The sequence below is a fragment of the Acanthopagrus latus genome, chromosome 7 (assembly GCF_904848185.1).
Source record: "Acanthopagrus latus isolate v.2019 chromosome 7, fAcaLat1.1, whole genome shotgun sequence".
NCBI classification, from domain to species: domain Eukaryota; kingdom Metazoa; phylum Chordata; class Actinopteri; order Spariformes; family Sparidae; genus Acanthopagrus; species Acanthopagrus latus.
The window spans coordinates 9,465,170-9,492,834 of NC_051045.1; the positions used below are offsets into that span (position 1 = coordinate 9,465,170).

The window sequence follows — 27,665 nt, forward strand, 5'->3', positions numbered from 1 at the left end:
CAGCACTGTGCATGACAAGGAAAACCAACATTACACTTTACACGCGACAATGACGGACAGAAAAGCATGAAAACAACACTCGTGGCTCCCTCTGCGAGGCACCACGTTTAGGGCTGCAGGTACCAGGTTTTTTTGCCAAAGTGAGCCGTCCCGCACCTCACCGAGCTGTGCCTGCACCCAGAGGGCAGCACAGCGGTGATTGGCAAGGTAATAAACAGTTCACCCCGAGCCAGCCTAACAGCTTTAGCGTGTGTTTTGAGCCCCCGTCGGCAGGAAATCCTAGCATGATGAGGAAAGCTCCTTCCCGTGGCTGCCGGCGTCCACTCACTTACCCGGCGATCTGCTGAACAATCAGTGTGCCAAACCAAATTTACGAGCACATGAACTCCATCTCTCCTGCAAAGCCCCCTCTAATGAAATACCCCTGCAGATTAATGTCTGTGCGGGGATGATTTGCATCCAGACCCCCCTATAAATCTCTAGCAATGGCCGAGGACTATTTGCAACTTGCACTCAAAATCAAATGCAGACTGCCTTCATCTGTAATGGACTGGCCCTCCTCGCGTCTCAGCCTGACCGCAGTCTTGCTGGAAGGGGGCCCGGTATTGTTGACTTCTGATTCCCTCAGTCAGACCTATTAAGGTTGCATTGTGTCCTTTTGATGTAGCTGGAGTACCACAAGAAAGAATGAGCACTGTTGCTTCTATCCGATGCCGTTACTGGTAAAGGCCACTCTGAGGGGGGTGGTGGGGGGGAGTGGGATGGTACAGCTCAAGCAAACCATGTTACATTTAAATCAACAAACTCAACTCTGCAGCTCCATCTCAGGTTGATTGAACTTTTGAAGGGAGCGAGAAAAAAGCCCTGCCTGTGATCCCTCTGACATTTCATAATACTTTTTTTTTTTTTTTTTTTTTTCAAAATTAGGTTGCAGGAGTGTGCAGGACAACATGGCTTCATTTCTGGGATCTATTAAAAGAATCGTCACGCTTCAGTTTGCGGTCACACTCAAGATTCCTATTTCTTAGCTAGAATGAAATCAAGATGGAGTGGAGGCAGCGCCGTGTGCTTAATTCGCATTCTGTCTGTGTGGTCTGTGAAAAGGAAGTGAAGGGATGAACAACCACATCCTTGTGAAATTCAGGTGTGCTGGTATCATATACTTCAGAGCAGTATATATGGACAGAGCATCTGTTTCTGGAAAATGAAGTCAATGTGGAAATGACATAAACCTGCAGTTTTCCCAACAGCCAGCAGGGGGCGAGTTTACTGGTGCAACTGTATGTAAGCTTATGAAAAAAAAAATCTGCCAACTTCTGACATGATGCATTACCTCAGTTAACGACTTGCTTAGTGGTTGTAAGTATGCAAATACAAGGGTGGTATCAGTCTTCTTTTGGGCAAGAACGTTCACAATCATGTTTTCCAAAATGTTGAACCAGTGCTACTTAGCTAATAAAAGATTAGTACAGACTGTTTATAGAAAGCGGTGTTGCTACTTAAATTGCTGTTATTCTATCAGTTGTTATAATTTACTACAGGAAAAGTTCAATTTCTCTGTCTGCAGTTCTCAGTTTTCTTCTTTAGTCAGTTTGTTGGTAAGATTTAGTCGAGCATCTTGTAAATGTATACGGTAAATGTGTGTTTGCTTAAAAGCCTTTTTACTTGAAGCTAGCCAAGGCTTCACAACACTCCACTCCCTCTTTAACAAAGTATGATCAACACCAAAGCAGCAAGGCCAGAGCCCTGCACGGTCGCCTGCTCATTCTTTATTTCTTCACAGTTGAACCAATTATTCATCTTGCAGCTGTCAAAACCAGCTGATGCAGCAGCCGAATCGAAGGCAATTTGTAGTGTAGTACCTGTGGAGAGCAGTTTGAAAGGCTGCCACTAGTTTCTCTGCCAAGTGGGAGTGTGGTGTGTGTGTGTGTGTGTGTGTGTGTGTGTGTGTGTGTGTGTGTGTGTGTGTGTGTGTGTGTGTGTGTGTGTGTGTGTGTGTGTGTGTGTGTGTGTGTGTGTGTGTGTTTGTGAATGTGTATGGATCGCTGACGAGGTGGAGGCTGAGTCAACAGCTAAACACAGATAGGAAGCTACCGCTCACACATCTTCTTTGTCATCGCGGGTCGATGTCAAACATGGACTTTCTCACAGCTGGCTGGACCCTTTTGACAACCAGTGTTTGGGCTGAAAGTTCGGGAAGTAGTTTGAGGAGCCTTACAAACAACACAGCATCACTGCTGCTGATTCATGTGCTTGTGTGGTTCGTGTCCAGCTACAGTGCAGGTTCAACCGTCCCCACTGCCTTCACTCATCGGTGATGGGGCTATAATCTGTGTGTTTCCATTCCGGCTGCTGGTTCTGCAGCGCTGTTTGTGTTCTGTGTTGCCCCGGAGCTTCCAAAGGCTGATCTAAATCCTAGCAATATGTTCAGGAATGCAGCCAGAGTGAAAGCGAGATTTTCTTGTATCCAGCTCTCTGTTTTGCGTCAAGTGCTTAGTGGAGTCAAGGTTGGGGAGGAAAGGGCGACTACATTTTCTGCATGAACAAGTGCGTCAAGGGTCTGAGATTTTACAGTCAGATCCCACTGATATCAGACAGAATTTCGGATTCTATCCACATTTAAAATGCCAGGTCTGAGGAGAGTTTATTAAAGGATTCCCGCCAGGATATTTGGCTCGAAACATCAGAATGATGTTGGGAGATTGCAGCCCCGGTCTGTGTATTTCATATTTCAACTTGGCACGTACAGGATAACCTAAACACAGCCAAGACAGATGAAATGTCTGTCTGAATGCGAAGTTGAATCTCTGTCAGAATATCTGAGTGGTTGCCAGGTCCCTCTTTTGTTTTAATGACAGCATGCACCTGACCTGGACTGCTCTCCGCAAGTTTGTGCAAAAAACCTGAAAACTCATGTTATCCCTGTGTGATTTGAGGTCACAGTTGAGTCCATGACAGTCAGGACTCCTGGGTCTACTTTGGTCATCAGGTAGCAGTTGCAGAGCTCTGAGGTGTGGTGGGCATTGGTGTAGTGCTGCTTGCATAATCTGTAGGAAATATGATATACGTGATTTTTAATGGCTTGAAAATCCACTCATCACTTCGAAATGAGCCACAATATAACCGGGTGAGTTCATGGTGGTGGGGTGTCAGATTAGTTTCTAGGTATCGGGAATGAAAGAAATGGTGTCGGCAGTTCTCCAAAGAATACTGATGAATGACAGTGCCGTAATATCAATCACCTCGAAGGTCCAGTTCCTCTGCCGGCACATTTCACGCTCTTTGGCATTTTGTCTTAATAATATATTGACTATCGGAGCAATGTGACATGAGTAGATGATGAGAAATGAGCCCGTTTGCAGGCAACAGGTGGCCTGTTTTGAGCCGTTTTCGGCAGAATGTACAATTGTGTATTGTGTCCTGCTACCCTCCCTACTTGCAGCGGGGGGGTCACACACCAGTAACTCCTGAGAGCTCCATAATTTGACGGCACCATGAGAAGCAAACTACTACAGAGGACTGGACTGACTCATTAGATCTGCTTAGCCAGACACATTTCTGCTTGTAATTAGTCTCTGATTAATACAGATCATTTAGGCCGCAGTAATACACAGAAGAGCCCTAACGCATGATGAATGCCCTTCATTTATGCACTGGACTGAGAAAAAAGGCTCTAAAGCAAGGGAGTCGGACATAAAGGCACACGTGCGTGGACCTCATCAGACAAGCAAGAGCAAGAATCTGCATCGAGTGTTGAAACGCTGCGCGCTTCATCTTGACCGCAGTGCTCCTTTTTTTTGAGGAAAATGGATCTTATAAAATACTGACAATAACTGTGAAATACTGCATGAGACCGTCAAGCTCCACGGTGTGCCTCTGAGGAACCTGTCAGCATGAATGAGCTGTTGTAGCCGACTGCCGGTTCGAGCCATTGATCATTCGGTGACATTGTAATGAATGGGGGCCAGAGCCCCAAAAAAAATTGCGTAAAGTGCTGTTGTTTCTTTCGGGTAGAAAGTTGTGTAAATTCAGTGTAACTCCAGATGTGATTCATTCTTTTTCATCACGGCCTGAAGGTGTTCGTTCGCTCAGTGAACCCAGGAACTGTGTGGGTAACTTAAATAACTCCGGTCTAAGTAGTTCAGTTAAGGACTTCCTTCTGTTAGCGGCTTCAGGTAGCATCAAAGCTGAAGTTAAGGCCGCATGTCCTGTTTTCAAAGGTAAAAGATGATGAGATATATACCTATATGTATATATATTAGCAGAAAATAAGATTAAAGTAAAGACGTTTTTAAAACCTTCATACTTGGAGATCACGGCATCAGTCACACAGTTCGGACTAACTGTTATTACCTCGGATTTTCTTCTGAGCTCAGGAGAGGAAAACAGCCATTCCCTTTATTGCTCTAGCACTCCGCTTTTTATTTTTTTTTTGCTGCCATATTAAAGGCGATAATGTGATGAAGTGCTAGAAGCCATTTCTTCAAGGCTTAGCCCTTCTCAGTATTTTACAGCGAAAAACAAATAATGGTTTTATAATTACATTGGAGCAGGTCTTTCCTGTAAGAGGCGAGCAAAGTGAAACAGCTTAAGGGAAAAGTGTCCCAGGCCTTTGTGATGCATGAAAGTACGGAAATGATTATTTAAAAAAAAAAAACAAAAGGCAGCAAACATGTTGAAAACAGGGATGCGAGGGGGCAGCGTGGCGTAGAATCTGTGTGGCCTTCTCGATATGACGCCTCGGCTCATTTGAAGCCAGGCGGGCAGCTATGATTAAACGAGCAGACCGGTGCATTTCTACAGGCGTGTCCGGTTGCACTTACTCTTGCAGAAAGGCAGATTGATAAACGCCTGAGTCAGCGTTTTCTGTTTTCTTGTTTTCGCGCTGGCTGTGCCCTCTGTCCGTTTCCTCCCTCACAACAGGAAACAGGCTGTCCTCAGTGCAGCAGACTCTGAGCCACGGGGATGAAAAAGGGCACAAATGTATGCCATACATGCGCACTTGCCCCGAGGTAAAGTTCAGGTTGAGGACACTGGACGGGGCGGCGGAGAAGACAGCAGTGTAAGATTTGTGGCGAGGAAGCAGCTGGGTTGAAGTCTTAAATTTGCCGCTGGAGAATTGGCATCTCTTCAGGCCACCGTGGGAGAAACCAATCTCGCTGCTTGTGTGGAGGCCTTCCTGTGCAGTGATACCACCGATGGGATTTGGCGTTTCATGCATAATTTAAAACGTCTTTGGGAATGCACCTGGATGAACCTCCGAGCCAGTGTTTCTGCAACACTTTTAAACTTCCCAGACTCTCTTTCAATCCAACCCCTGTCGTCATCGAGCGGATGATAGATTCGGCTTGGACAAGGTCGTAAAAGTGTGGAATTCGCTCATTTAACGGCTCGACAAATGAGCTCTCTCCAGGCCGCGAGCGAAATTAATTAATGCTTCATCAGTGGGCCCGTCTCATTCTGAAAGAGCTAGTGCACTTCGTGGTAACCGTGTTTTGCCTCGGATCCAATCAGCACAACTCTGAGTTGTTCAGACCGGCTATTGATTCCGTTTCACTCAAAAAAGGCAACTCTTGCGAATTGCAGGACTGCGGGCATTACAGATTTCATGAAAAAGAGATGCAGTAGTTGTAGTAGCAGTCGGAGGAGGAGGAGCAGGAGGAGGAGGAGGAGTAGTTCCTAGTGGCCATTCTGCAGGACGCAGGAGCTGTCCAGGGTTCTGACCACTTCTTCCTCACTCTGGTTTTCTCTGAGGGTGTTTGTTCTGCGCGGCGGAGTGCGAGGAGCTTGAGAGATGGACGCATCACTCAGCGGAAAAAGATTTGTGAAATATGGTCCTGCTCCGATCATTCTTTTCCGTGATGCATTGTATATACAACAATCGATAGCTTTGGTAATTGCCATTGAATCCGGACTGCGGCGTGTGTGTGCCAATGAATCTCATCCTACAGCTGCGTTCTATTGACCGAGCTCCAGTCCTCACCTCGGCCTCGCTCGCACGGTCGTAATGGGCTCTGCTGTAATGAAAACACCAGTGGTAATAAGTTTGTCCAGTGCTTTATGGAGTCATTAACGTCCTTTTGATCATATACCAGGAAATCAGAGGCAAATGTTTAAGTACGAACATGGCACGACAAGCAGAAAGGAAATTAAAGTATCAGAAGAGTGATAAGAAGGGTGGAAAAAAAAAAATCACCTGTCAATCAGAGCGTTGTGCAGCAGAGGCGGTCGCTGTCTTTCTTTGGGCAGAACATATTCTGAGCAGCGCAGAGTTTCTCAGAAGAAACCTTTGCAGCTACAGCACCTTACGGTACAGTCAGTCACTTCACTGTCGCTCCGCCATGAATAGCTCATTGTTTTCTCCATGCGAAGAGTGAAAAGAGGCAACATGGGGGCTCGTAAATCTGCCCCTCATACAGGCATGCAGTCGCTTTATTGCCCTTTAGTGCTGTGGTTCGCAGAACAGACTACATTTTATTTTCTGTGACGTGAGGAGAACTTGTCTTGCCGTTGGAGAGCCATTTACTGCAGGGTATTGCTAATGAAATTTCATGACTGAAATGTAGAACACAGTGTACGAACAGCAAATGCATGATGCCACGACTGGGGTCAAAGTGATGTAATGTGTTTACCACGTACCTGAAGTTTGATCTAAAAAAGACGAGAGTCAAAGCAAGCACTATTAAATCAGCACTTTATTACATCTGTGCAATAAAATGTGCCTTTTTTTTCTCCCCCACAGTTTTGACTTGTCTCCTCTGGAAACCACCAGCCCATTCTCTCTCCCAACAGATCGCACAGAGCAGCCTGGTCAGTGCCCCTGTGCTGCTAATCTTTCAGGTCTGAAAGTCTGCTCTCAGTGCAGTGGTATAGAGTGACAAAGAGCTGGAGGGTGGCTGGACGGGCCATAAAAAGAGAAGTTTGTGTCCTAAATGTGACCAAGATCCAAGATTGAATTGCTATATTACGTAAGAAAGTTAGCGTGATGTAGTGGAACCTGAAGCACGATCTTCTTGTAAACCTGACAGGTAGTTTTGGTGCCCAAACCCAACCAGAAATCCTAATATGTATGTGAAATGTTTTCAGCAGGCCTTATTTTGAAAGTCCTGATGGGGGTTTTATTGATAACTCGACGACAAAGTTTAAAGACTGAGGCTACTGACCGAGCTGCTATATTTGACTAGTCGAGAGTGAGAGAAATAAAGCATGTTCCAGTAATATTTTTCTTTTGTTTAAATTAAATTCTTTTAGCTGATATTCTCAATTTTACTCAACTGTAAACAATAACGACCCTATATGTTTATTTTATGGCTGATATTTCAATTATCTAAACTCTTCTGAGAAGTCGTCCTTGGTCGTGGCGGACATAAACTCCAATAACCGTGAGGCCGAGCTTGTCATTGCTATGGAGAAACTCCATCACCATGCATTCATCCAGACGTGACCCGGTGTATATATAGATATATATAAATAAAAAATTGATTTGTTTTCTCATCTTTAGCTTCGACCCGACACCCACAGGGTATATAACAGACTTTTTAGGATTCTGTCTTTCTTGCCGCAATGTACCCTGGGAGTTGCAGTTGACTTTATTTGTTTGTACTGTGTACGAATGTGTAAATTTGTTCTTCTCTTGCACTGACTGATCCAACCGAGGGTGAAAATGAGTGAACATGGGCTGCTGGAAACTAGCTCCTCTCAATCTGCAACTCTACAGCAGCACCCAGAAACTGAAACTGATGATTCATTTTCTTATTTGCACGTGTGATTTTCCTACTGTGACATTTCTTCTGTCATAATATTTGAGACCAAAGAGACCAAAGTGTTTAATCAGCACCACAACACAACAAAAAGTATTTTGCATTCTACAAGAGCAAGATGCCCTGTTCCCAATAAGGAGCCGTTTTTAAAACACCCGGTTGAATTTTCATCTTTTAATGTTGTGAATGTCACGTCGGCAGTAAGTTGTCGTCGCTGGAATTGAAGTGTGAGCATTTCTTAGGACATTAGATTGATCTGAGTGTCGCCCTCCGGTGCCAAATAGCTAAACTTGGCAGCTGCAATGTAAATGCTGAATCAAGCGATGGCGGTCGGTGAGGCGTTTTGTTACTGCTCATGTCTTTAGCTGCATCACAGACGTACTGCAGCTTCTTGTTTCAGCCTGCTCAACAGAATCAGTGAACCAGTGTTTTTTCTTGTCTTTCAGGTCTGAATTTGACTCTTCCAGAATGGTCAGGTATGTTCCAAAACTCCAACAGTGTACTCCTGCATTTTTGCATTATCTTTCTAAAAATGCAAACACTTCTAAATCCCGTGGCCTTTTTTGGCGGGAAAGATCACCTTGCACTGATAAAAAGCTTTGGTGAGGACAGCGTGCTGCGTCAGTGTTTTTGACATCGGCGTGTAAAGCTGAATGTCACGTCACGGTGCCATCCCTCTGTCTGAAGGACCGAGGTCGGCCCGATAAGCTTTCTGTTGCTGGTGTTTGTGGATATTACAGTGGAGTGGAGTGGAGGAAATGATGAGATTTTATGTCAAGTGCAGTCCAAGGTCACATCCCTCAGCTGTTAGCTTGTTCGCTCTGTGAACTTTAGTGGCTGGAGATTTTGTATGGGTCCCTGCTGACGGAGTGGAGATGTGGACTGATTTAGAACTGTAATGTGAATCGATCACTGCTGTGAACGCGGTGGAGAAATATGGCTCGGATGTAGTGTCTCACTGGAAAACACGCTCTTATCTGCAGCCTCTCTCTTTAGGGACGCCTCGCTGTGGGATCCAAACAGCCCCCTTCATCTGCCTCTGTAGCGCTGTGTGTTGAGGGAGCCGGCCGTGTCTAGACGAGTTGAACGGAGTGTAACGGAGCCTGTGTTTTAGACAAAATTTTCCAGGTCAAGTCCGTTCTTCCCTTACGTGCTCGGCTGTCTGCGCTGCCCGGTACGCTTTCTCTTCTGCTCTGACTGTCCTATCACAAACTCCAAGCTAAATCCGGAGGGCCACAGCCCGGACACGTGTGCCAGTCTTTGTCTCCGCACCATAACAGAAAATGTGTGTGTGTGCGCGCGCGTGTGTGTGTGTGTGTGTGTGTGTGTGCATGCACGGAAGAGTTGGAGATGTGAAGTTTCTCAGTCGCTTTCTTACCAACAGCACTGTACAAAAGACGGGGGGATGAAAAATCCAAGTAGAAAATGGGTTACATCAAATTTTTATGTTTAAAATCAGTTGTATAAAAATAAAAAAACGTCATCAATGTTTAATGCTTCTAGTTTTACTCTTCTAGGTGGGTTCGCCAAATATTAATCTCCCTCAAAACATCTGTATGGTGGAATGGATGTTATTTTAAGATTCAGAAAGTTGTTTTTCACTTCCAAAACTTTGCCTACAGTTAAATTGCTTGTGGACAAAAGAGGGATTTTCTGAAATAATAAACAAGCCAGTGTTCAATACCCAAAGTCATTAGCTGTTGTTTCCCCCGTTGGAGAATTTAGTCCTCCGTGCACACACATCGAGGCGTTCGGTCTAACTCTGCAGCTCTCGGTGCGGATATTTGTCTGGCCTGGACCAGCTGGTGAAATTGAAAGTTGTCGACTGTGTCCTGAAGATGTGTGCGAGTGCTGCTTTTACACCGGTGGGTATTCAGCAGTTGGAATACTCATCCAAATCCAAAGCGACATCTCCAGATTGCTTCTTTTGTCCAACCAATCATCCAAAAACCCAACAACTCTTCATTTACTATAATGAGTGTCAAAGAAAAGCAGCGAACCCTTACATTTAAGAAGCTGGAACCGGCGAATGTTTGACAGTATGGCTTGTAACAAATAATGAATTGGTTATCAAACAGCTGGAGGCCAATTTTCTTTCAGCTGGACCACTCCACTAATCACTCCACTAATCACCTAATCGTTGCAACTTTATTGATTCGAAATTGTTTGTTGTCATTATTCTAACACTAGATTTTATCAATTGACAGCTAGTATTTTTTTTTTTCATTATCTGACATAATCTCCATACGCCCAGCGCCATGAACACTGAATATGGAAGAAGTTTTCCATCACACATCTTACCGTGTGTATGTAAGACATCAGAAGAAGGCCCTCTCGTTATCATCAGATTAACTTTCTCCATATGGCGCTGTCTGAACCAGCGCTGCTGCTGCTTAAATCTAAAAGCATAGCAGGAGAAATGGAGGACGAGCTTCAGAGGCAAACAATCCCATCTCACCAAATCGATGCTTTGATGTGGCTGGAAGCTTCCCAAATGGCAGCGGCGCCCTGCGTGCCGTGCTTGGTTGTGAATTTGGCCACAGTTCCCAGGAATCTTCTCCTCGTTAGTAAGAAGCCGTCGTGCCAGCATCGTTATTGTCCTAATGTACGAGCCGAGGTTCAGTCCTCCAGTGCGTGTGCGTCTCTTACGGGCGCATTTTTGCGTCACATGTCTGAATTAAAGTGATTTCTGACATCTGCTTGGCTTTAAGCAATAGATGCAGTGGCAGTGATCCTGAAAATCAATCGAGAGCGGCTCGTCACCCACTATGTCAGGTGCAGTCAGTGATACTGTAGTAAGCAAGGCTGCACATGTACATTTGGACAAGACACACAAGGTTTTATGCTGAAAGACTGTTTCATTGAATTATATGTAATTGGACAGAAAAAGAAAGTAATGATAAAAGACTTCACAAGTGAATGAGGGAATCCATCAAAACTAACCAAATTTCAAAACGCTTCATAAAAAAGTGTTGAATAAGACTCTGCCTATTCAATGTTCAATTTGCCTGAATATTAAAGCACACCCACAGCCACAGGACCAGATGCTACAGTAAGTGGAAGATGTTGTTAACGTCTCAATGCAGATCAGAAAAGTGGTTCCACTATAAAGCTGCATTCGTACGCAGCATTGAAAACAGGATGAACCGAAAATAAAAAAAAAAACAAACAAAAAAAAAACTGTAGATGAAGAGATAAGTGCATCTTGTCCCACATACATGAATGAATGCTGCTCCTACTCCAATTATGAAAGCAAAGACAGGTTGAAGGGAGAATGTTGTAAGCACATGGTGATGTGCAGCGACACACTTTGATACTGAGGGAAACATCCTTTCTTTCTCTTTCACTCCGTGGACAGTTTATAAGTTTGTCTTCCTGGGCTGCAGGCTGAGCTGCATTTCAATCAGGAGACTTCAATTAAGACTGAACATTTTTTGATTGACACGTTCACAATAAGAGTGAGAAGTCTGGGGATTAGATCTGTATAAATGCACTGCAGTTACCACTACAAACCTTATTATAATAATGCTGCTAACATCTTGTCATGCTTTTGTTGAAAAAGTCAATTGATTATGTCAAATTATAAATTGTCCGTTATCTGAAAGAACTTTTCTCATATAACAGAACAGACAGTAACATGACAAAAAATCAGTCCGTGCTACCAACGAATAATAATAACAATAATAATAATAATAACAACAACAATAATAATAATAATAATAATAATAATAATAATAATAATAATAATAATAATAATAATAATAATAATAATAATAATAATAATGATGATGATAAAAAGTCAAGACTGAAAGGAGCCAATCAGACTTCTGCTCATCAGGTTATTTCAGTCATACGATCTGAGAAAGAAAAAGTTTGTTTTAGAAAATGTAATGCCCGTAGCGTAGCGTAGCGTAGCGCGCTAGAGATATCCGCTGACTGAGCCATCTGATTTCCCGCTTAGTGCCCTCCTAACATGGATGGGGATAAAATGATTTAGACTAATTTAGATTTGCCACCACATTTTATTGGACCGAATGGCTCCAGTCACAGTTGCCTCTTTCACAATGTTGGCATATGGGAAAAAGTATTTGTTTGGCCCAGATGCATCACGTGATCTTGAAATTACGCAGTTTGACCGTAGAAGAGTTGGGTTCAAAGCCGGGCGCTCTCACTGGGGGCTCGAGCTACATGCTCCAAAATGTCACATGACTTTGTTAAACTTAGAAGAGGGTGTTTCAAACCTAATGAATCAAGACAGAGGGTTTTCAAATTCCAAAATTTCAAAGTTATAAGTTTATCTTTATCAGTATGTATATGAACGAGAAATGATTTGTGTCCCTTCTTGGCTTCCATATGACAGAGCTCCACTACACTACTCCCTATAGACACTCAGTGGAACTGTATGCCGCTGCCTCTAACGCTCTCCCAATGGATATAGTATAAGTATCTCGGTGTAATTATTCTGTGGCATGTCTTTAAAGTGAGGCAGTATCAAGTCTCAAATCGCTGTAACCGTTGCTGGGAATTTCTCGAGCAGTCACAGGTTTTTATCTTGGCACCGCGTTCCCTTTTTTTTTTCATATTGGGGCTCAACGCTGCTCAAAATCAAACTACCGCTGCCAGCACAGCACTCTGCTGACAACACACGGCAGACTTACAATCGCTTACATCTCTCGCCCTGTTAATATGCCACGCCGTGACACAAGTGAGCCCGGCTGTTTAAAAAAATTTGCGCGTTACATTGCCGGGTAGGTTTCATTATCATTAATAATGGAGAAGCCACTGAACTTGGCACAGGCGCTATAAATAAATAAGACGCGCTCCCGGAGGATTGCTGTGCACTGATTTGATAGAAGTTTGAGTGTGTGTTTGTGTGTGTGTGTGTGTGTGTGTGTGTGTGTGTGTGTGTGTGTGTGTGTGTGTGTGTGTGTGTGTGTGTGTGTGTGTGTGTGTGTTTGTGCTTGTGTGTGGAGAGAGAGTGAGAGATTGGCCCTGTCGGTGACGGGGGGGGGGTAATTCTCATACACACTCTGTGGCTAATGAGAGAGGAATAACAACATGGCTGTGTTTAATTGGTCCGCTGTTCTGTAATCAGAATGGATGGCTTCACTCAGATGTGATTAGAACCTGGGTGAGAGAGGCAGGCGGGCGCTCAACAGCCTCGGTGACCCGCTTTTATTGGATTGTTGTTCAGTGAGCGTCCGATGATGAGATGTTCTCCGGCTCCCTCGCGCACTCCTGTAAGACACTCATTCATAAACCCAGCCTACGGCAGCAGCCCGCAGTGGGGGAAGTGGTCCGACACTTTATCACAGCGATTGCAGCGAGAGTGCCGGATAAAAGCTGCGCTGTAGCCTGATGTTGAAAGTCCATTTGTGCTCTGGTTATTTATGCCTGTTTACCTGAGCGGCTTATTATGATGGGTGGCAGGTGTTTGAGAACAGAGGGGCTAATTGAAATTTGGTATTGTTTTTGGTGGAGCCCTCAGACCTCATTTTGAATGGAGCCACTATATCGAGGCGCACAGGTCATCATTTATAAGTTATGGGGCTGTTTTGTCGTGCGGTGTTGCAGCTGAGTACCTCTCTGTTGACTCCCCATCAAATTGTATCAAACTGTTTTTATCATTGCCGTCGATGAATCATACTGCTAAAATGTCATCGCCCGGGCCGTGGGTACGTTGTAGTTTAGAGATTCCAGACTGTTCCTCTTGTGGTAACACTTGCTTTTACCCACTTAGTCATTATAGCCACATTACTGATGGTTATTTTATCAAAGCACCAATTGTCATGTTGTCAGTGTTGAATGCAAAATATGCAGCACGGAGACATTATTTAAGGGCCGTATCGCTCAGCCCTCGGCGTATCCGTGACTGCGAGACGTCTGTCTTTACTGAATATGTTCAATGCATACAAATGCCAGAGTGGCCTGTCGGAGAGCTGCAGCATAGTGAGTGACTGGAGGTATTCTGGGAAGCCGCTGTGGGGTCTGCGGCTTTTATTTCCCTATAATTCTCCGCAGAGAGTTGGGGAAACAGAGAGGCATGGATAATAAAGCCGTCCCCGGTTATTGCAGAGATGACAATGAGGAGAATAAGCTTTTGCTAGGGCTGTTGTTGTGGAGGTCAACAACCCCTCTCAAAGTGTGTCTCATAATAACACCAGTAAGCCAAGTGCTTCTCGTCTATTCACGTGCTCATTCGGGCCAACTTGTTTTTGCATTAAGCGTAAAACTGTGGGGTGATTTACGAAGCAGACGTCACCAGAGGAATTAACTAACAGTTTTCAGATGCTGCACTCCCCTGCTACCTCTTCTGCCTCTAACTGATGAGCCATTTGCTGAAATAGCCACAGAGCTGCAGTTTTTCTGTCTTCAGGCAGGACATGTCTCCGAAGCAGAACAATGAGTGGACTGGACTGTGCCTAATTCACACAGAAATCTAACCTAAAAAGAGCGGGCCGCTCCTCCGATGCAGTGACAGTACGCGTCAGGGCAGTTTGAACTGATATTTGTCCACGGGGATGAGAGGTGACAGCGCTGTGGTTCAGGGCCGGTCTAGTGCTGTCTCTCGCCCTCAGCCGGCGCTCTCCGCAGGGATCACACAAACCTATCGTCTTTTCCCGTCTCCTTCGCTGTCTCCTTGTTGCTATGGAGAGCAATGCTCAGCTCGGATGTGCAGGACAAACGAGCCTGCCGCGTTTGTCCTTGCGCGAGTCCCTTTCCACTGAGCAAGCAGGATTCCAGGTCGCAATCGTTGTTCTGAAAACGCCACGAGTTAAACAAACCGCAGCGACGAGACAATGGAGGACATCGTTCTTAAGTGGCAGAGCATCTCTCCACGGTGGGAAAGAGCTACCGTTTGTTTTATGAACCATCTGTGCTGCATTTATTGCTGTGACAGATCTGAAACAAGGTCTGGCCGTTGGACTCTGAAGCATCATCAGAGTAACTAATGGAAGACAGGAAGAATATTCGCACTTATTCAAGTTTCACAGCTCTCAACTCAGCCCGAGCAGAGGCATTAGCATTTTGGGGATTAATAATTCATTATACCGAATCAGCAGCAAATGGCAGCAGCCACGACACAATTAGCCATTGATATACTCGGGGCCTCATTTTTCACACAGAGACCAAGTATGAGCTGTGTTAAAGAATGAAGGATGCTGGTATTATTTTCTGCCATGAATGCTTGCACAAAATGCACGAGTTTAATACTTCATAGTGTCATTCGGAATATGGTTTTCCTTGTCTGGAAAAATTATCAGTTATTTAATAAACTGTATGTACATGCAGAGTTTGCCTCAATCGAATTGGCAGCAGACTATCCGCTAGATAGTCTGCCAGCTGTGGCATTTTGATTTTGATGAAAAAATAGAAGAAAAAGGAACCTCATCCCCTGAGGGAGATTGGGGGGCCACTGCTGTTTGACTGCTGGTTGACAGCCTGAGGAATATGCCCGGCCTGTCAGAGACAACCAGCCCAAGCTCGGTGAAAACCTTAACAAACAAAAGATAAGAGAGAGATGCCTCTGTGGAAATGGTATCCAGTGGAAGGAGATGAGAAGGGTCTGGGCAGCGATCAGCAGAGGACAACACCGCCTGAACTGCAGCAGCCACAGCACACACAGTGAAGTCGCACTGATACACTACAAAGAAACCTACCCGTCGTTAATCTTTTAACGTCTTTGATCAGTCGTTTTCTCCCTAAATTGCAGCATGTTTCAACATTTCGTGAGCTAATTCTCAAACAGCGTGTTTCTTTTCCATGTCAGTCTCTGTGGCTGCTGCTGCTGCTGCTCAGAGTCAAAAATAGACAAATAACTATTTTTGGGAACACATAAACAACTTGACGAATCGAAGTGTACCGTAGTATTCTGATAGTTCTTCAGAAGTAACGAAGGGATTTTATTTAAGTAGACAGAGCTCGTGCCAAGAACCTTCCAGTTTTCAACTGTACTTGAACTGGCAACAGATGACTATTTTGCTATTCTTTACTATTATTTACTATTAACAACTTTTTCAAATGACACTGTCTGTGTATAGACCTAGCTTTCACTGTGCTGCTTAGTAAAACATGAGTGACGGGACAAGCAGTGACTGGATGGAGAGTGCAGATGTTGTGTCAGAGTCTGTTCCCCTGTTGATATGTTTCCCCTTACTAGTGGAGGTTGAGGCGGTTCAACTGCAGCATTCTTTCCACCAGATCAGTCAGTAACAAAACCTGCCGACTTATTCATGCAACCCAGTATTTTGCTCTGCCTTACTCATAGCACTGAGATCGAATTTTTAGGTCGATGTTCTTTCAGTTATTTCCTTTGGACATTAGCCAGGCTGCTAGCTATAGCCAGGTTGCTAGTCATAGCCAGACTACTAATTATATCCAGACTGCTTAGTTATACTCAGGCTTCTAGTTGTAGCCAGGCTGCTAGTTGTAGCCAGGCTTCTAGTTGTAGCCAGGCTGCTAGTTATAGCTAAGAAGTATAACGTAACAGTAAATGGAAATACTATTTACCTGGAAAATCCTTTTACAATGTTGAATTTGGTCTTAGTGAAGAAGGTCTCACAAAATGAATTTGAATTGATAAAAGGCTATGGAAATCTGTCTTGTTAAAGGTGCACTATGTAGTTTTGGGTAGGACATTTTAAGATCCACATTGATTGATTTTAAAGACTGAATAAACTGACCTTAATGGACAACACATTTTCATACTGTTTCACTTCATTTCTATTCGGCGGACCCTGCCACCTTTCTAGCTTCAGAAAGTGTTCTGTGACCTTATTTTACTCTGAGAACACCTTTTTTTATTCACTTATGGAATAAGCTTTATTTAATTAAAGTAGCGATGATACTTTTTCTTATCTACAGTATCAGTATTTCACATACTTTAAATGCACCAAGCTTGTCTGAATCATCCTGTTGTTTGATCTGCAGGACATGCAATAATACTGTTGACATGACATATGTAATATTGTGTGTTGTGTTGTGTAGTTGATGCAGTTCTTCCTTGGAAAGAAGATAAAATCCAGAATTGAATAGTACCTGGTTGGCTATGTGTGCAGATGCAGAAAACGTCCCGAAATAATCCGTGAAAATACACAGAGTCACGTATTCCCAGTGATGCAACCTCCGAGGGAAAAGCGGATGATTATAATTCAGCGCAGTCACATGACATTTAAAGGTTTTGTTTTACATCTGCCCTTCTGTGACTACAGTCTGAGGAGTGTGTTTTGTCCTAATACGGTTTCTTCTTCCGCAGGAGACATGCCTCCCTACCTGTGGAAGTCATAGAGAATCCTGGGATTTTAGTGTCTGAAGGCCGCAGGAGAGTCGTCCCGTGCCGCAAATGGAAGTCGGCGTCCTTTGGGTACAGTAAGATGTTGTCTTTTAATGATGGTGTGCTTAATGTTTCTCCCATGAGTGCTGGGCCAGTTCATCCAGCAGTTCCTTTTCTTGTCTTACTCCAGCCTTGTTAATCTAAAAGTCATCACGGCTGCCCCCGTAATAAGCCTCTGTGTGGCGGATGCATCAGTGGTGACAGCTTGACGTCTGCAAACTTCGCTGCGTTCTGATGTTGGGAGTCTTCGCAGCTGCTCTCCATTCATCAGCCCTTTTTTTATGACACAGCAGTTTCAGCACTGCGCTGTTGTTTTCCTGATTTCGTATAATGAACTCCAGTGGCCAGATGCACCAGAGATCATTAGGTTTGAGCCCTTAATGAAATATGATCCCTGCTTATGTGAGCTGTCGTTGGCTGCTCACCCATTAGCCTGCGCTGAGCTGGGGAGCTTGAGAGAGCCTCAAAAAACACAAAAGAGATGAGAGCAGTCAGTCGCATCGGTGGGACAGACTTGGGGTGGGGTGGTGGTGGTTGGGGGGGGGGGCTTCAAACGGCTGGAGAGAGTTTCAAAGATGCCTCCTACAGCAGTGCTGTGTGCCTCATCATCAAAAAGCAACGTGCGCCTAATCCATAGCCCACTTTTGGCTCGTGCACAGCCCAAAAATAAATCCCAATGCATAGTGGGAACATTTTTATTTTTTTCGTTCTATTTTTAAAAGGAGTTTCTGATGAGCAGGAATATCTGTGGGTTGTTTTTAGACCTTGATAACGTGGCAGAAATGAGGATGTGCTTTTTTGCTGTTCTATTTCAATCTCTCTCTCTCTCTCTCTCATTCTCTCCGATTGTCCCCATGTGACTGTTGCTCTGTAAGTAATTTTCAAGCGCAGCCGAAAGCTAATAGGTTAAATGGATCATGACTGTAAACGAGAGGAGGGCTGTGATTTGAGGTTGATTGTCCCCCCCCCCCCCTTCAGCCCTGCAGCATTGTTTGCTTCTGTTTAGGCTCACCCGTCTCGCGCAGAATCACAACAATCAGCTTCTCATTAGCAAATGATGACCGTCCTGTGTCACAGGGGACGTGCTCCCATCAGATATCTTCATTTGACTTTGCAGGTTAATTTCAGGTGGTTGTTTTAATGCTGTTTCCCCAGAGGTAATAATCAACATATTAAAACAAGTATCCACATTATTACTTGCTCCCATGATACAATGGGTGTAAACTATGAGCGTGACTGCCAGGAATATCATGTCACTAGCCCGGTTGGTGCCGGTGCTTAAGTTACGATACTTGGTTACTTAAGTGATTTCCCAAGAGCACTGTCAGTATCACACTTAATCATTTCCGCACAAACCTTGCTGGGAAGGAAGCGTCTTGGATATTAGAGAATATTTTGTTGGTGAGTATAAGCCTGCCATTGCTCTCCGATGTTAGGCGACCAGTGGGCTTGCCTCACAATATGCAAAACAAGTTGTCACTGACACAGTTTTGCAGAGGCACTATTGTTGCATCCTGGGCTTTGCAGGGATGAATGCGATTGGTTAAAAGAAACACAAGCCAGCGAGAGCTATTTTCCCCCAGTACCAGAATGAGAATTGGTGCAGCCAGACCGTTCTACGGCTCTGACAAAGCATATGGAAATATGTCTGGCTGTGCAAGACTATGGTCCTATTTATGCCGCCTTTTTTTTTTTTTTGGTAGTTTTATTATGTGTGGATGACAATGAATGTTGTTTTGCACGCATGCCCTCAACCCTCTTGTTCAGGGTCGGAATCACACACTCTCACTCATAGGCGACAGAACTGAAAAGTCGTGGCATAAATCAAACAGTAAGCAGACGTTTATGATAAAGGCCTTGGTCACTGCCGATTTGCGTCGTGTTCCGCATTCGATCCTTTGGTGGGACAGAGGACGCACCTTTCACACAAAGTGATGAAGATCCTGCGCCGGATTTGAACCCAGGATGTTCGGGCTCTGTGTTTATGCGCCGTAAAACCAGAGAGGCACTAGAAAACAACATTTTTCACATGAAAATACAATGTGACAGAAATGTTGTGTAATCACTCTCCACTGAAACATGCAGCGGGGCCGTGCGGTGCTCTCACGCGGCGATGAACCGTTTTGTGGCTGTATTTTCTGGCGTCTGTTTGCGTGGCATTAGAAGCAAGCGAGGAAGTGAAATATTAATTGTCGTGCCATTTGTGAGCTGCTGTGCCATGCCCCGCAGTCTGCTGAATCACTCCGCTCGTTTTAGTTGTTTTTTGAGCGAGCATATTGGGAAAATTTTAGAGGAGACTTTGAATTATAGAAAGTGTTTGTAGTTGTGGCATTAGTCGGCAGAAAGTTCTCTCGCGAAAGAGAAAAAAAAAAAAACGGGGGACTTGCTCTGCTCAGCTGATTTTAGCCTCTGTTCTTTTCAGACATCTGTTAGATGCTGTCGTCGTCTAAAAGTTTCACTAATTCCTGCCAACTTTGGAAAGTTTTTAAGAAGGTAATGGGAATTAATGGGGCAACTTTGGTGTCGAGGCAGAGCTGCTCGCGGAGGCCGGCCTCCCTCAACATGCTTAATCTCGGCGTCGGGGGCGATCTCAAGGGACAGCCGTTCAGCGCAAGCAGAGCGGCTGTTAGACTGTAATCACCGCAGCCGACCCCAGGGATTCACTTGAATCGTTGCTCTTAAAGGATACTTTCTTTTTACCTCTCTGTCTGTGTTTGCATTCCTTTCATATTACTCTCTATCTGTTCTTTTTTGCCGTCTACCTCTCTTTTCTCTGCCTCCTGCACTGGGAACAAAGCAATTACATGCAGAGGCAACATTTGATTAGCCAAAGAGCCACACAGGCACAGATGTGATAGCTTATCCCCTGTGCCTGAACGTGCATATTGAGTCAATTTGGTTAAATAATGATGCAGATGTACGATGATACTGTTTATGGTAATTCTGCCTCGAAGTCTGCTAAGACGAGCGGCAGAAGGAGTGTAGAGTAAATTAGCCAGAACTACAACAATGAGCCCACAAACTGTTCAAATTGATTGTGCTCACTTCAGTGCCTCCAGAGTGTGATAGCCAGAGCATCCTAATGCTTGGAGCACAAAGGGAAATGTATAGTTGTGTCTTTGCAGAGTTTGTTTCATGTAATAAAGAGGACAGAATGCACAGACGGTGGTTTTTTGCTGGTCATGGTTCTGTTGAAAACGCATAATTATTGCAGAAGAAGGCAAGGAATAAGGAGCCAAGTTTCCTTCTTTTTTTTTTGCTAAGTTTTTTGGTCCATTAGGCTTTGTTAAAGCAGAAGACTCCAGTGCACTGATTAGTTTACAGTGTCCCTTTAAGAAGTACTTAATTAACAGCTTCCAGTGATTGCGCAAGAAAGATAAGCTTCATTTAGGGCTTCAATTAATGATTATTTTCATTCTAAGTTAATCTGTCTATTGTTTTTTCCTCAATTAATAGTTATATGTAAACAGAAATATCAGAGATAACAGAGAAGAGTGTCCAGCACGAGTTGCAGCCGCTGAATGTGATGTCTTTTTTAAATGAGTTTTTCTACAACCAGCCGTCCAAAACACAGAGATATTTAAAGCTGCTGCCTTAGAATGAACTGCAGATGGAGTAGCCTCTCATGCACGGAGCCGCCATTTTCTACAGTAGCCCGGGACAGACAAACCAAACACTGGTTTCTGCTGAGGGACTTTTTGTGTGTTCAAAATATTTCAGCAGCCACAATTGGTCGTCTTACATGCTTGGAAGAGGAGCATGAGGAGCATCACTAGATGGCACTATATCCTACACAACAGACCTTTAATTTGAAATACACATAAAAGCAAGAAAACCTTATTTTTCAACCTCTGCCAGGGAGGTCATGTTTTCTACATGTGTCCGTTTGGCGGTTGGTCGGTTTGTTTTGTTGTCCCAGTGGTTTGCTGCAACAGATTTTGGTTAGTTTGAATTGTAGTAAAGTTATGGGCAGTTTAGCTTTAGTATGATACAGGGCCGTTGAGTTTCGAGTTGTATTAGGCTTGATTGAATTAAAGGGGACTGTTTGGCCTCGGTAGAGCTTTGTGCTCTAATGAGAGCCATTCCAGTTGCTTGATTAAACAGTTATAAAAAAAAAGAATGAGCATTTCATTAACTAACCAAATTACATATCTGTATTTGCCTCTGCTTAATTTTACCCTTGGTTCAGATGGAAATGAAAGTCTGGACTAAATTCCATTGGCTGGCAGGATTCAGCACCTTGGAGAGGGAAGTGTTTCTGTTAATGTGACTCCAAGGTTTTTACACATGACCACACACTGTTATCTCCACCCAGTAAAATGACCAGGATGCAGCACGTGCGCCGATGCGTCCAGCATATTAGAATATCTGAACCTGAACGGAAGCGGTTGATTACCTGACCTCTATCAGAGCAGCCCGCATCACATTAACGGGCCATGTTCCTCAGGGTGCTCAGCGTCTTTCCAGTCCTGACTCGCTGCTCTCCGGCTCGGTTGGACCCTGAGACCCAGAGGGGGAGAAATCCTAGCAACTAAAGCGTAAAAGAGCTAAAAGTTAAAAGTGAATTAATTGAATGAAAGAAGGAGAAGTACTATAAGCGACTGGACTTTATGAAATGGATTTTTTAATAGTTGCCGTCGGGTACAAGAGTGGCTCAGCTGCCGATACGAGTGTAATATCTGTTATACCGCGCGAAAAGAAAGGGGACAAAAATGGGATGAAATTCATGAATCCAGGTTGCAGACAGCTTCAGTTGTGTTTGCTGTGACAGGCGCGGTGAGCTTTAGAGCCGCCCAACTGTCTTCTTTTCAGGCTCTATGCCAAACCTACCGGACACAATGTCAACATTACCCATGAGTGCTGTCAATTTCTTTTTCCTTTCGAATCCCTCCTTCTCTTCCAGTCCCAGTTACTTCCCCCTGTCCTGCTCCATTACCTTCCGTGTGGGGGGTCCGTTATAAAAGTAAGAAGCCGCCGTGGAAATATCCCCGCTCCTTTTTGTCTTTTGACTGTTACATTTTCTCCCGCTCGCATTGTCTTGCCACGACTGCTGATTTTAGAGTGCTCTGCGGCAGCGAGAGGTGAGAGCAGGAAGTGCGCTCGTGTCAGGTTGAGAGAGTGAAAGTGGAGCAGTCGGCCCCGGCCAATGGGGACGCGGGACTGCAGCTTATTGTGCGACAGGATAATTGCTCTGTACGGTCTGCTGAGTGGAAAATAATCTGAATTTATCTGAAGGCATGTGGCTGCAACTTGAAAGGAAGTGTTACAAAAGCAGCAGTGTCATAGAGTATATGACCAGATCTGATGTGGGAATATAGATGGCCTCATCAATAGAGGAAAAACAACTTCCTCTATTTGTGGCAGCTCCTTGGTGCTATGAAGAAGCCACATGAAGGGGGGGGGGGGGGGAGCGTGTTTTTATCTGAATGGGGTTTTTGCCTCTGCAGTAGCTGCTGTATTCACTGCCTGCAGCTGCCTTCTAGTTCAGTCCTGTCCAGAGTTAAGACCTCTCTGCACCCATGGAGCCCAGCTCAAGGCTGACTGAAAGCTTTTTAAATACCAGAGATGTTCTCCTATTCCTTTTTCCTTACTTCACGCCTCTCTTTTGATTCCTTCTTTTTCCCACCAATCAAAAAAAAAAAAACATCTGCCTCTCTGTATCCCCCCCTCTCTGGCTCTGTTTATCTTTCTGTACTGCTCTCTTTTCTTTCTTCTCAATTAGGAAAACACATCTAACTTGATTAATAGATACAAGTAGGAGCTTTACAGGAGATAAAGGTAAGGCTAGGCAGTCATGGGTAAGTGTAAATCTTCCTGCAAGTCGTTTATAACCCTCTCTTAAAGCCCCCGGGGTAGTACCAAAAGGCCATAAAGCCGCTAATATCGCCCTGCTCCGTTTATTTGTGTTCTGGGCTCTGATTCAACATTCTGACCGTTAGGGCAGAGCCGAACCAGGAGCTCCATTTCAAGTCTAAATAATTCAGATGCTTAATGATATTCATTATCGTGAATGACTATTTCAGAAGAGAACCTGTGATTATCTCCAGGCTCTCTAATAATACCACTGCAGAGCCTATTGATTCCATGAGAATGGCCTGCCTGTCTTGGCGGGCTCACAGACCCCCAGCCTGCCCACTGGAAACAGCCAGTGTGCCATTTAGCGACAGTTGGAGGCAGGAGGGCAGCTCATGAGGCTGCGACGTAGCCGCAGGGGTGAATACAGGTGACACGTGCTGTAGAAAATGGAAAAGCATTTCCATATTGGTTCATGAACCCTGCGCTGAATCGGTTTTGTTCTGTGTATTCCACTGGCTGTGTTCCCCTCCTCTGTAAAGCCTTGACAATATCTGAGGTCATTTGGGAAAAAGGGCTTAACGACACAGTAAACATTTATTGTACGTGGCAGCAAACAGTCCTCTGTAAATGAAGGAGCAGTCGTTTGTGTGCAGGAGTTAGTGTCGGTTTAAAAAAAAAAAAAAAAAAGAGAGAGGCTCTAATGAAAGTGCCTTCCGCCTCCCATAAAATCCAGCCAGTTGTATGAATTCTCTCTTTATTGGCCCTTTTTATTTACTGCTGTGAGTATTGTAAAGTTTTGATTTCGCCAGATGGGAAATCACAACTGCACAACGATTTAATAGACGTATGAAACAGAAGGCCCACTTCCATCGCGTTGTTTGAACTCTGGGGAGAAAGCTCTGGGCCGTCTTTGAAGTTTCCCCGGCTCCTGTTTCGTCATCACATTCTCTAAGAGTTAATTACAGGCTCCGCGCTGCGCTGCGAGGCGCGATCACTGGAAAACACACAGTTTTGATTCTGGACTGCAGAACGGCCATGTGGCTTATGATAAGTTGCTTTGAGTCTCGGCAACAGAGGAGAATGTGAGGCTCTTTGTGCCGTGTGCCTTTCACTTCACTCGGTTGAGCCTTTTTTGGCCCAGAGAGAGAGAAATGTTCCCAATGTGTGTGTTTGCATGCGTTGCTGTTTCGTGTGTGTCTGTGCTTTCATTGTTTTTTCAGAGGCCACGCCACACATAAACAGTTTTGAGGGATTGTGACACAATACAATAAAGGCTGGCCAGCATTCATCTGTGACAGTGTTGGCTGCGTTTCATATGAAATTCGAGGCCCTGTGCTATTTAAAGATTGGATAGATCTAAATTGATGCTGCACCATCTGATATTCAGTCATGATTCACTGCAAAATGTCTGTTTACAGATTTAAAACATGCAGCTTCTTTCCCTTTTTTTTCCCAGGCAGTAGAACTGACTGACTTTAAATCGATATCTTTGGAATGATTAGTTCCACCAAGGAAGTCGTGTTTTCACTCGTGTCCGTGTGTGTGTTGGTTGGTTTTTTGGTTTGTCAGGCAGGATTACACAAAAACTACAGAACGAATTTCCACAAAACTTGGATGGAGGATGAGTCTCGGCCCAGAACAGAGCAGACCCCGTTGACTTTTGCCGTGGCTCCAGATAAAAGGAATGCATCCTCACTTTCTTAAACATTGCGAAATTGGGCGTTTTCCATATTTTTGTCGCGTGGACCTTGATGAAAAGTAGTTTGGTAGCTGGTATCTATCACACCGGGCAAAAGACTCGCGTACGTCCGCTCACATCCGACTTTTTCGCGCAATGCTCATGTGTACAATCGGGATTTCCTCCTGGGTCAGTTGATTCTGCAGCAGTCGTGGGTATTTGTTGCCTCAGGCTCAGCTCGGCTGTGATGTGAACACAACGCCCAGGTGACCACGCTTATTTAAGTTAAAGGCTGTTGGCTTGTTTATATCTTTCCATCCATCTCTGTCGCTGCGCGGCGCTTGAACATTGCTCATTCGACGCCAAGTTTCAGAGGGAGACTGAAGTTGAAGATACTGAAAAAGTTACTATTGTTTGTGCAGCTCCAGGCAAAAAAAACCAAAAAACAAACATGTTTGTAATTCAGAATATTATCAAGACTCATGCCCTACTGTCCTTCCAGTGCGTCTGTGATGACGAACGGGTCAACTACCTGCGTAAATGGGCTAATTTCAGTGCAAAAATGACTGCTGGACCTCTGCACTTCACTGAATGTCTTTGTAATTCACAATGTTTTTGCTTCTAGATGGATAAAATTGTAATACACTCAGGTAGTGCTGGATGAACAATTCGGTTCATCAATTAGTTGAAGGACAAACTATTAATTGCAACAATGTTTTATAATCAATTCAGTAAATTGATTCAGAAAAATGCACTGCACACTTGTTCAAGGACTTCGGTTTGTGAAGACGCTACCCGACCCATGGCTCTCTTTGCATAACTCTGATCTGAATCGGTGTGGAAGCATAAAACTACCTTCACTCTGTAGCTTCAACCTTAACCCTCCTGAATCACGTGTCAGCCTGCAGGCCGTCTCAGTAATTGGTCATGACATTTTCAACGTTATGGTGACAGTGAAAGACGTAGCGCACTTGTTTAATATTAATCACAAGTATTTTCTTTCATCAGATGGGCGGTAAAAAAAAAAAAAACCTCTTGTAGTCTGCACCCTGCACGCATGAAGAAGCAGCTTAATTATAACAAAATGCGTGCGTTTTTTTTTTTTTGTTTTTTTTTTTGTGCTCCATCGCCGTAGGGCTGGAGTTTGTGTTTTGTGCAACGTGCCTGAGGTAAATGCAGCTCTTCAGCGGTAATGAAAAGACACCCAGGTGTCCGTAGCGAGGGAAAAATCATGTGTGACAGTGTGATTTTGAAAGTTGTTATGGAAGATTCAAGCGCAGCCGATGTGCCTCGAGCCCCAGTGTAAACATGCTGGAGCGTCCTTTTTTTTTTTTTCTCTCAACCAGTGCTTTTCTCTCTCTCTCTCTATTACACACTGTCACTTCCACCGGTAAAGTAGATATAGTGAGAGATTAGTGATACGCCACAACTCTCGCACATGGCTTATCTGTTCATCACCTCTGTGCCTCTGTAATATCAAGCACGGGGGCCGCTGAGTGTTTCAGATCTATCCACCAGTCTGATTGGTGGCATTTGCAATTCCACTGTTCTGTATCGCTGCTCGCAATCGCAGGGAGGGATAAGGTGACAGAGGCAGGGAGTAGCACACTATTCCCCAGGAAATAAGACTGGAGAGCACGATCGCCTGTTCTCAGCTGCCTCTCCAGCTCCGCCTCTCTCTCAGAAAAAGAGAGGGATCTTGTCGACACAGGTGTGATGACATATTAACAAGATGCCGCTGCTGCTGACTGTATGACCTCTTTGTGTGTGTGCGTGGCTGCTGCGGGTGAGCAGCGGAAAGTGCAGACGACGGAGGGATTAGACCGAGATCGTGAAAATAGAATGGGTCGTGCAATAATAAGCACAAATGAGACGTGCAAAAGCAGATAAACCTGATCAAGGAGCCCTGGAGTAGCTCCTCAATGTGCCTTTGTACGTGCGATATTGCATATAGAGGGCATAATAAATACTAAATCACCTCTTTATTTGAAGGCTGACTGAAGGCTCACATGCCGTAAATTGGAAAATACTAGAGCCTGACATACATCGGCTGGCCAGTTTTATCAGCTGCTATTTGCTGCTGGCTAGAATTATCTCTCTCACCAAGACAGCCATGATAGACAACATATACCATGACAAACTGTTGTTTTAGGAGTGGATATAAGACTATTGACTATTCTTTACTTTCCAAGTTAATGTTTCTTTTTGGTCTAATTTTCAGTGCAGCCTTGTGACAGTGCTGTGCTGATGGTCTGGTTAGGTTTAGGTAAAAAAGCAACTTGGTTAGGGTGAAGAAAGAAAGCTTAAAATGGCCAAAATCAAGGCTGGGGATGTCACAACGTCCCCTTATAAAACACCCAAACAACCAATAAAAATGAAAAATTAAGAAAACTCAGCTTTTAGTTGGGGCATTAAATGAAAAATGAGCTGTGGTTCGACTCCCTGACTCAGGCTCAGGGCTTAAGTGTCCTTGGGCAAAATACTGAACCTCAAATTGCTTCTAATGGATGTTCCTTCTGTGCTTGAGTGGATGTGTGAATGGCTTTGAGTAGCTGATTGAGACTGAGAAGAATAACAAAAACAACAAAGGTTAAAGAAAAGTCCGCAAAATGAATACTAATTTGTGTAGCAGAACTTTGTATTTCTTCTTTTCAACAACTTTTTTAATCAACACTTCATCTTGACCTTTTGACCGGGCCTGACCCCTATGTTGGGAATCACTGAAGTACAGAGTCTGAGTGCTTCTTTATTAGATGTGTGTCAGTGGTGCTGCTACAGCTTCACGTCAGCGTCACTGCTTATCGCGCCATCGAAACTTCTACGGCGGCAAGCAAAGAGCCTCAGCGCAGGTCCGAGGGGTCAAGGCCGACTCTGTCTCTGCTTCACCGTCCCGGACAGAGACAGCTCTTTATTTGTTTGGCCCGCGATGAGAACCTCGTCTGTCTTCTGCCTCTGATGTCCTCGGGCTCGAGGCCAAGTCGGTGACAGAAGGAGCCTGTGCACAGCGCTGTGCCCTCTGCCAGCGAGCTACAGAGAGGCTGCGCTGTGTTGTTACATGGAGGAAAAACAAAACGGGAGGGACACTGAACCTCTCACC

At 44.5% G+C, this 27,665-nt stretch overlaps 1 protein-coding gene across 3 annotated transcripts in view; it reads left to right on the forward strand.

Moving 5' to 3' along the window:
* LOC119022641 (IQ motif and SEC7 domain-containing protein 1-like) overlaps window positions 1-27,665 on the forward strand; it is a 101,104-nt gene that overhangs the window by 10,955 nt on the left and 62,484 nt on the right. For 2 of the 3 annotated variants that reach the window (XM_037103751.1, XM_037103744.1), the window contains exons 2-3: window positions 8,207-8,236; window positions 17,017-17,124. In XM_037103751.1, the coding sequence (XP_036959646.1) occupies window positions 8,207-8,236; window positions 17,017-17,124 (138 nt within the window). The remainder of the gene's footprint in view (window positions 1-8,206; window positions 8,237-17,016; window positions 17,125-27,665) is intronic. The other variant, XM_037103745.1, reaches the window with a different exon arrangement.